This window comes from Trichechus manatus, unplaced genomic scaffold (assembly GCF_000243295.1).
Source record: "Trichechus manatus latirostris isolate Lorelei unplaced genomic scaffold, TriManLat1.0 scaffold00028, whole genome shotgun sequence".
NCBI classification, from domain to species: Eukaryota; Metazoa; Chordata; class Mammalia; order Sirenia; family Trichechidae; genus Trichechus; species Trichechus manatus.
In genome coordinates this window covers 15,634,480-15,644,743 of record NW_004443964.1, presented here as the reverse complement: position 1 = coordinate 15,644,743, position 10,264 = coordinate 15,634,480, and the positions used below count along the sequence as shown (strand labels likewise).

The window sequence follows — 10,264 nt, the reverse complement described above, 5'->3', positions numbered from 1 at the left end:
CAGCCACCACCCGTCTGTCAGTAGAATCTTGTGTGTTGCTATGATGCTGCACAGGATTCAGTGGAGCTTCCAGACTAAGACAGACTAGGAAGGAAGGCCTGGCGATCGACTTCCAAAAATCAGCCAGAAAAATCCTATGGATCACAACAGTCCAATCTGTAACTGATTATGGGGATGCGGCAGGAGCAGGCAATGTTTTTTTCTGTTGTGCATGGGGTCGCCATGAGCGGGGGCTGGTTCAATGGCAGTTAACAACATCGGTTTATAGGCAAGGGTAGAACAGTCACAGACGAGAGCAATCTGGAGCTTTCTACGCGAGACTGGCTCTTTAGAGTCGGGTGTGGGGGCTGTGAGGGTGTGGGGTGTGGGCTTGGAAATAATTTAGGCCAAGTCCCTCAGAGGACAAAGGGCTCGCCCAAGGAAACACGGCGAGTTAGTACTCTGGAATTGCCTTCTCTTATCTCCCTTTCCTCTACCAGGCTGTGAGACAAATGGAGTAACCCAGCTATGAAGCCACCCCCCTTCCAAAGGTGCCGTTTTCTGCACTAATTTCCAGGGTGCACTTTTGCCCATTGTGCTTTGTACACCAAGAGCCTAATGGTATCTTTGAGAGAGCACAAGAAAAGACACAAAAGCTGCCGCAGCAAAAGTCCACAGCAAAGAGAGCACGGCGTTGTTTTGCTACTAAAAACTCAAAATGTACAACCAGGAGAAATGGGGAGGCGGGGGTACACCTTGGAGGAGGCACCTCCCCCATTTTCCTACCCTGGATTTCACAGACGGTTCTTCCTTCCTCAACTCAGGTTTCCTGCCAGGAAAGCAGGCATCATGCTGCCCAGACCTCCGAAGGCATCTGGTTTGTCTCCCTGTGTCCCATACTCAGGTTCCTGCATGGTACAAATGGTTTGCACTAGACTATTAACCTAACGGAGCCGTAGTGGTGCAGTGGTTGAACGCTCTGCTGCTAACCAAAAGGTCAGCGGTTCGAACCCACCAGCTGCTCTTTGGGAGAAAGGTGTGGCAGTCTGCCGCCATAAAGATTTACAGCCTTGGAAACCCTATGGGGCAGTTCTACTCTCTCCTATAGGGTCACTGTGAGTTGGAATTGACTCGATGGCAACAGGTTTGGTTTTTGTACTAACCTAAAGGTTGACAGTTCAAACCCACTCAGTGGTACCATGGAAAAAAGCCCTGGTGATCTGCTTCCATAAAGATTACAGTCAAGAAAACCCTATGGAGCTCAGTTCTACTCTGGCATACAAGGGGTCATCATGAGTTGGAAATGACTTGTCAGCCACAGGTTTGGTCCCATATTCAGGAAGCATATCAGGATTGAACTGACCCCCAAATGTTGACAGCATCCTTGGGAGAGATGTTGGATCGTTCCGAGTCTGGCTTGTTTAGGCTCAGAATGCACCAGGTATCCCAAATCCAGCTCCAAACTCCAGGCAGCCTCTTCCTAAAGCTGGCTTTTACTTAGGTGACAGAGACATCTGTCTGCATGATTAGATTTTAGGGTGTTGGGTGGGAAATATCGCCCTGGTAAGCTCCATGAGAGCAGCGGCAGTTTCCCCAGGGCTGAAAACAGTGTCCGGTGGTATTATCTCAGACCAGCCAGATTCTGAAATTCTCATGATCGGAGTCACTTCTTTGGGTTAAGGCATTAAAGACCCCCCATTAAATACGTTACCAAGGGGGCCATGCATATTAAGACTTCATCAGCCATTAACACCTCTTTGCGACTTCAGAGTGCCTTCACACCCACCCTTAGGCCCTGAGGGACAGGGCCCAGGACAGCTGAGTTCAGATGGGAGGGGGAGAGAAGGACAGCTCATTGAGGCTGATGGACGATGCAGCCTGTGCAGCTGTGGGCTGCGAGGTTGAGGGTGCAGATGTGTGTGTTGTATGGAGGGATTGGGTGATGCAGAAGGACAAAGGGTTTCACAAGGAACACTTCCTACTAGACGGTTTGGAACCAGCCAGACCTCTATATCAGAGTCACCTTTTAGCCCAATGGCCCAGGTCACGAAAGAGGGGGTCAGGCCAGTTGGCAAGCTCACAGGTCCAGCTGGGTCCATGGAAGGGACTTGGCATCTCAGAGTTGGGCTTGGCCGTGAAGCTGAGTGTGCAGGGAGGAATATACAACTGGGACACTGGCTTCTCAGGGCACGAGAGAGCTACTGGCTTCCAGGGCCAAGGCTCTGATTGGCACCCACGGGGCTGGGCTACACCCACACTCTCAGCCAGCTTGCCCGCTGGCCCCAGACTCCAGACCCCGACCCTGGCGGAGGTTATAGCTACTCTGGGGGAAGCAGGGAGAAGACATGGGTCAAGCAACAAGAGTTAAGCATGGGATGGCCTGGGCCTGTCAACCACAGGCCTGGGCTCACGGGCCAGGCAGGGGGAGCACTGGAGGGGCTGTCCGACTGTCCACAGTCCAGGGAGGGAGGCAGCCAAGGTTCAGCAGGGGGAAGATGACATCTGGTCATAGTCGGGGCACTTGAGCAAGGCTGGGTAGTTGCTGTTCATCTGCAGGGAAGCGTCGCTGGAGATGTCAGAGGGGCTGCGGCCCCGGACCCAGGCATCCGGGTGTAGGAACTGGCCCGAGTAATCAGAGCAGTTGCTCAGACGCGGGCGGTAGAAGCCAGGGTGAGGCCTGTACATGTCCTCAGCGGTGTACCGCTTCATGAACAGGTACACAGACATCACCCCAGCACTCTGCAGTGAGGAGAAAGCAGAGGTGAGCTCACTCACTGCTGAGGCCTGGCCTTGCTTCCCCAGGTGGTCAGGTCTGCACACTATCCCAGGGCTGCAGTGGCATGGGCAGTGTATGGGAGCAGGGAGCCCTGGGGACCCCCAGGGGGAGAGACAGAGGACGGGGAAAGAGCGACAGCTTCTGGGGATGAACGACAGAAGTAGATCTTGAGTGCAGGACTCATGTCTAATGTCTTCCCCCCTCTACTAGGACTGCACAGTGCCCAGCCCCCACCCAGCCTGTTCCAGCACAACTGGAAGGGCCTTACCTCCGTTAAAAGGAAGGAGATGGCAGCGAAGGCAAACGACCATCCGTATTTGTAGTTGAAATAGGTCTCTGAGTCCTTGGTCCTGTTGAGCATCTCATCATTGATGCTGGAGATGTAGAGCACCAGGCCGACCACAAGAGAGAGGCCTGGGTAGAGGCAGGGGGAAAGGGGGTGCTCAGCCAACAGAGGCCTGGGGAGTCTGCTAACATGGCACCCACCTCCCCTTCCGGTTCAGGAATACATCCACCAGCCTTGCAATGATTCACTCATTTTGGAGTTCAAGGAAGACCCAGGTGGGAGCTGACAACACTGTTTAGATTAGCACCTTGTAGGTAGCAGAGGGAGTCCTTGGGTGGTGCGAACACTTAACGAGTGCTGGGTTGCTAGCTGAAAGGTTGGTGGTTTGAGTCCACCCAGAAGCGTCCCAGAAGAAAGTCCTGGTAATCTACTTCCAAAAACTCAGCCATTGAAAACCCTATGGAGAATAGTTCTACTCTGACACACACGGGGTCGCCATGAGTTGGAGTCACCATTAGTTGGGGTCACCATGAGTCGGACTTGCCATGGGTCAGGGTAGACTCAACAGCAACTGGTTTAGATAGCACAGAGTGGCAGGTAAGAAGCCTCCCCGCCTGGCCAGCTCCTGAGCCATGGGCTAAGCCTAGTGGTTCCACCCCCTCCCCCCACTAGAATCACCTGGGGAGCTTTTAAAATAGACCATGCCTGAGCCGCATCCCCAGAATTCCCATTCATTGGCCTGGGCTGGGGTGGGCACTAAATTGTCTTGAAAGCTCCCCAGGTGATGCTAATATGAACCAGGAGTGAGAACCACTGAGCTAACAAGTGACTGCTGCTGAGGAATAAGTGAGGTCCCCTTAGCTGAGCAGCCAGGGCCACCAACTCCCTCTCTGGCACTGCGGCGGCCCAACTCACCCCAGGGGATGCTGTTGTTGTGGTTAGGTGCCATCACGTCAGTTCCTCCTCACAGAGACCCCATGTACAACAAAACAAAACACTGCCCGGTCCTGCGCCATCCTCTCAATCATTGGTATGTGTGAGCCCATTGTTGTTGCCACTGTCAATCCATCTTGTTGAGGGTCTTCCTCTTTTTCGGTGACCCTCTACTTTACCAAGCATGATGTCCTTCTCCAGGGACTGGTCCCTCCCGATAACATGTCCAAAGTACGTGAGAAGTCTTACCATCCTTGCTTCTAAACCTGAGATTTTAAGGTGGGTGAGAGTCTGTCCAGACTATCTGGCAAGCCTTAAACCAGGAGGCCCCTGGGGCCCAGACTCCACCTGCCATTGTCTAAGTGACTGCCTCAGGCATCAGGTTCCATTAATTAGTAACTGTAATTGAATCAGGACATAATTAATTACTCAGTTTTGCGCTGTTCAGGTTTAATTCCATTCACATTATTTTATGAAACTGGGGCATCTTGAAGAATTAATGTTAAAGGAAAATCAGTGGGAGTCAAGCCTTCTTCAGCACTTAACTCATGTTTGAATCATTGCTGCTCCAAATGAACTCTCTATTATCATTAAAACAACTTCACCTGGCCCAGCTCAAGCCTAGCTCTCTGATCCTGAAGCCCATTGCTGAAAAATGACAGGTACCTTAAAGCTATGGTAAAGCCTTGGCTACTGTGAAGCTCACAGAAGGAAAAGCAGAGAGTGAGCTTAACCCTGGGTCAGTGCCTCTTAAACTCAGTGGAAATGTCACCATGCAGGGAGGGGTTGGACTGAGGGCATTGCAGGTGCTCAATACATATTTGTTGGATTGACGGAAGGGTAAATGGATGGATTAATAGATGGAAGAATGGATCGAAGATGGGTAGGTGGGTGGGTGAATTGAAAAATAGGTAGATGTATGCACATATGTATGTATGTACGTATGTAGGTAAGGGTGGGAGAGAGGGAAGAAAGGAAAGAAGGAAGGAAGAAAGAGAAAAGAAGAAGAAAGGAAGAACAGCTCTTGGATATTAGGAATTCTGATTGCCACCTGGCTCCCAAGCCATGTTAACATAAAAATGTTGAAAAATGGAACTTAAAGTGGCTTGGGAGTCAGGTGGCAATCAGAATGCCTGATGTCTAACAACTGTTTTACCTCTCTTCCTTTTATCTATCCGTTCACCCACCTACCCACCCATCCGTCCATCCATCCATCCATCCATCCTTCTGTTCATCCATCCATCCATCCATCTGTTATTCAAGCCATCCACCCACCAATCTTTGATCTAAGCATCTCCTCTCCTCCCCTCCCTGATCAGCCTGGCCAAGGCACCTAAAATACATGCCCTAAGAGTCACTCCTTTGGCCTGAGTCATTATCTCCAAAAGAAAAGGTCTCCATGAAAATGCATGGTCACCTTGAAGGGCAGAAAGAGCCTGCCTTTACTTACTACATTATCTTTCCTTTTAACTCTACCTGCTCCCCGGGAGTACCTCATCCACTTCCATGTTTCTCTCTCCCACCATATAGGCTGATTGCTCCCAAATCTCTCTTTGGTCCCATAAGCCCCAGACACTGACCTCTGGATATCTCGTTAACAACTCTGCAGATGTCACATGGACACCTCAAACTCAGCATTTCCCACACTGAACTCACGATCTCTGTCCCAAATCTGCTTCTTCTCTGCTGATCATTAGATCAGTGCTGTACCATCCACCCAGTGCCCAAGCAAGAAAGTGGCAATCACCCTTAACTTCTCTCTTGAAAGTCTAGTCTTGTTGAGTTTACTTCCCAATTGTCACTTGAACCTACTCATTTCTCTGTACCCTCATTTTCATCCCCTCAGTTTGAAGCACCATCACCTGTCTCCTTAAACTACTGAAGTAGCCTCTTGCCTGGTCTCCCTGCCTCCTGTCTTGCTTCCCTCCCTTCCTCCCTCCCTACTCTAGAGTGGTCCTTCCAAAATACAATTGATCATGTCTTTCCTCAGCTCAAAATCCTTCCAAGGCTTCTCACAAAGTCTCAAAATCCAAAAGATGACCTTGGATGTCCTCCCGAGTGTCCCCTCTCACTACACTCCTCCTCACATTCCAGCCACAAGGAGTAATGATTATGTTCAGTTCTTTCTTTCCTCCAGGCCCTTTCTCCACCCCTACCTCCAACTTCACCTCTTAGTCTAATTCCTACTCATCCTTGCTCTCACTTCTCCTGGGAGCCTTCCCTAATCAACCCCTTGTCTGAGTTTCAGTCATTGCTCGTGGCTCCCTTGGTGCTCACTGTTATTATAACACTTTTCATGCCACTTTCCTGTCTCCTTGTTTATATCTCCCATTACATGGACCTTTTGCAGGTAGTGATCCCAGCACCCAGAATAAGGTCTGGTACCTATCATGAATGAATGATGAAGTACAACCTAGTGTCAGTCCAGGAACACAGGTCCATGTTGAATAGGCCTCAGGGGGCCCAGGGCATGGAGTGTGACTGGAAAACGGAAGGGACAGTAGGAGTCTTTTGATTTGGGATCAAAACTTGCACCATCTTGCAGAATTGCAAGGACCTGCATTCAAGTTTCGTCTTTGCCATGTCCTGGATATAGGCACAGAGAAACTGCTAAGTATCTTCCATTCAGTAAACTGGTGGATACAAGTGAATTTGAGTTAGGAGACTTACGTAGCCTCCCTGAGGTAGCTGAGGGCTGGGAGGTGAAGGGGCCATTATTCCACAGGCATATTGCATTTATTTTTCATGCAAAAGCACATAGCCCCTAAGACATAGCCCCTTCAAAAATAAGAATACTCATTATTGGTGAGAACTGAAAAGTAAGTGGTGGTAGTGGTGGTGTTGACAGAGGAAAGAGCCCTGGGTTCCAATCCCAGCTCTGCTCCACCATCTGGGTAAGCTTGTCAATCACTGCTAGCCTGGAGCTGCCATCACTTTTCCATAAGGTAAGTGGATGGGCTGGGGGCATTGGAAGTCTCCTCTAGCTCTGACTCAGTTTTGCCAAGGCCACTGACTCAGCTTGTCCTATTTCCAGTGCCAGGAGCTGACCAAAGGCCATTACTAGGGCTTCCCAAAGCAGAGCTGTTTAGGAGTGAAATATCAAAAGTCCAGAGCGCATTTAAAGAAAACAACACAACTTACCCGAGAGGATAAAGAAGATGCCAGAGACAAAGGCCAGTATTGTCCTGTGGGGACGGATGTGTCCGATGTTGTTCAAGATAAACCCAATGAACATGAAGAAAAGGCTGACCAGAGGGAATGGCGTGGCAGAGCGAATCATTTCTAATTAAGGGGATGAAAGGATGCATGTCAGCCTCTAGGGGACTCACTTGCTGCTCGCCCTCCCAAGTTGAGGGTTCCTGGTGACATGCAACACCACTGGCAGTGGTCTACCAAGGCTCCCAAAGCCCCTGGTCCTGCGGGACTTCCCTGGGCTCCAACCCCCTTGGGGACCTCCCAGAGCTAGTAGGGCTTTCCTCCCTGAGGCTGGGATGGGAGGTCTAACTTCAAATACCAACAGAGTAAGGTCACTAACGGCTTCCCTCCTTGGGAGTCTAAACCTGCCTGCCAATATGGCAGCCGTGGACCTAGAAGGGCCCTGGCCACTCCATCTTGCTTCCTCTTCCAGGGAAATTCACTATTTCCATGAGCGAGCAGCTGTTCTTAGTATACAGAGGATGGTCACTCTAGCCTTTGTCTTCAACTTATAATTAATTATGCGTGGAGCAGTTCACTCTGGGGTCGGAACTCACTCTCAGGAGGCCAAGGCCATGAAGCTGGATGCCCTCTCACTTGCCTGGGTCACAAGACTTGGAGTCTCCAGCGACCCATCTTCAACACTAGAAAAATAACCTGGGGATATGGGCAGAGCCCTGGTAAGCTCAGGCCAACACAACCAGCTGTGTCTACGGCCTTAGCTCTTGAGAAATAAGCCAAAAACCCTGTTTTTCCATCTGCCCTGCTACTTTTTGTCCAGCCAATGCCCAGTTGGAAAGTCCAAGGCACCTACTTAGAACGTTGACGGTAGACTCGGATGTCAGCTGGGTGTTCATGGGTATCACATATTCTATGGTGAAGCAGCGGCCCCGCTCCTCACCTGCAGAGGTGAGAATGCATCGACACTTCCAAATCCTTCCTGAACACGGATTTGAAGTTAATACATTCAAACGGTATTTTCAAATGCTGCTAGGATATTTGCTCCCACTGTATATGTGCACCCAGGCTGGATCCAAACCCTAGGAGAATACAAACCCTAGGTGGCTGGTGGCCCATGGCAGGGGTAGGAGCACGTCCTACCTCACATCTTCCCTGGAGAAGCACCTTTGTTAAGATGGACCCAAGAGTCACACGCAAAGACGGCAGCACTGCAAACTTCCAATAGCGATTAAAGTCTCCGGTGGCCACCCCATTGCTTTGGGGGCAGACTGGGCCAATGACATTGCATGCCTGGCTCAGATGTCATGCCGCAGAATCCCAAAAGTCTTGTCAACCATCCTGGAAACCAGATCCTGGGTGACTTTAAACTCGGCTTCAGATTTAAGCAGAGAACATGCCACAGAGTCTGGGGCAGTGGGAAGGGAGGTCATTGTTGGACGCCATTCCCAAAGCAGACTCAACAAGTGACTGGGAGGCCAGGCCTGGAGGTTACCTTCCTGCTACATACTGGCTGGCTCAGTGGACTGAGCTGTGGGCCAACCCCACCTTCTATCCCCCAAAGCCTTGCCATAAAGCTGGGAGGAAAAAAGCTGGGGAAACCAAGTTGCCCCTCTTCCCAAAGCACACACAGGTTACAGAGCCCTCCCAAGACAGGCTCAGTGACCACACTGTGGTTCCAGCCAGCCTAGGCTGTGGCCAGTCTTGCACAGCGCAGGGATGATTTTAACGTGCAGGCTGGTTCCAGACCAGGACAGGATAAAGGACAGAACTCTTTGCGTAGCACCCATGAAGGGTCCAGAGAAGCCCTAGTGAGCTGGCGGGAGGTCCACACAGGATCGGGATCAAAACCTGCAGCATCTTGCAGAACTGGAAGGACCTGCATTTGAGTTTCATCTCTGCCACTTCATGGATATAGTAACAAAGATATCGCGAAGCATTTTCCATTCTGGAAACTAGTGGATGCAAGTGAGTTTGAGTTAGGGGACTTATGTGACCTCCGGAATCTTCACTTCCTTATGGGTAAAGTGTAAATAAGTCCTGCCTCGCAGTGTTGTTGGAGGATTAAATGGGATCAATAATTCAATAAGCTAATGTGTGCAAGGGCGTTTTCAGACCTGTGCGATGTCAGTCTCTGCTCAGCCCTGAGAGGTGGAGTGCGGGGAAGGCACAGTTACATTCATGTTTCAGGTCAGAAAACTGAGATCCAGGGCGATATCGCTAGTCTGAGCTTGCGTTTGACCCAGCATCCTGACTGCTGGAGAGAGTGTTGCCCAGGGCTTGTGGGGACTGTCTGTGGTGAGTTGTCTCCTTCCAGACGGGGAAATTCTTCCCAAGAGGGGCTCATAGGGCAGGTTTTTTGCGGGGGGCAAAGGAGGTGGCTGCTCCTCTCTCTCTCAGGCAGGGCTGTCCCCCACCCCTCAGCCGGGCACCCTTACCTGCAAGGAAGCAGACTCGCCAGAGGCCAGAGTGCAGGGACATCTTGATCTCCGTGCTCTGGTTAAGCGGCAGGATCACACCCTCCTCCAGGTACAGCCAGTAGTCGGTGCTGACTGCGATGCCCAGGAGACCCAGGCCGCACACAGCAAAGACGCTGCTCAGCAGGGTCAGGGCCTTCCTCCCGCAACCACTCATCCTCCTGGACTGTCAGGGGACTGCCTACAGCCGCTGTCCTGTCCCAGCAGCTGGGAGCAGGATCTGGGGAGCAGGGAGGGAGGGTGTGCAGGTGGTATGGCCGGGCTCTGAGAAGACCAAGGTGAGGGCCCTTGGGGCTGTAACAGAAGGAAGGGGTAAGGAATTAGTGAAGATAAAACGAAGATTTTTACAGTGGTTTGCGAAGTACTTTCACTTACATTTGAGGCTTCAAAACCCCAACATCTGCTGGAAGGAATGGAATTAGAATCCCAAGGGTAGTGAGCAGGAGTAAGGGAAGGAGAGGAGAACAAGTGGGTAGGACACTCGAACGAGAACAACAGCCCCATTTACCGCAAACGGCCTTGAACTGGGAGGCAGGAATCCTGGGTTTTATACTCAGCCCTGTCACTGAATAGCTGTGTAATGTTGGAAAATTATCCTCTCTGAGGGCCATTTTTTTCTCCTGGATAATATAGAGGAAGAGAATAATAATAAAAGCTAAA

General features: G+C 50.9%; 1 protein-coding gene across 1 annotated transcript; it reads right to left on the bottom strand.

Moving 5' to 3' along the window:
- Nucleotides 1–2,217: 2,217 nt before the first annotated feature.
- On the bottom strand, nt 2,218–9,856 carry CACNG5 (calcium voltage-gated channel auxiliary subunit gamma 5). Its single transcript, XM_004374199.1, has 5 exons — nt 9,566–9,856; nt 7,984–8,070; nt 7,116–7,256; nt 3,024–3,169; nt 2,218–2,718 (listed from the first exon to the last, which is right to left on the bottom strand). The coding sequence occupies exons 1-5, from the start codon at nt 9,759–9,761 to the stop codon at nt 2,461–2,463; spliced, it is 828 nt and encodes a 275-aa protein (XP_004374256.1). The 5' UTR covers nt 9,762–9,856; the 3' UTR covers nt 2,218–2,460.
- Between the last annotated feature and the right edge of the window lie 408 nt (nt 9,857–10,264).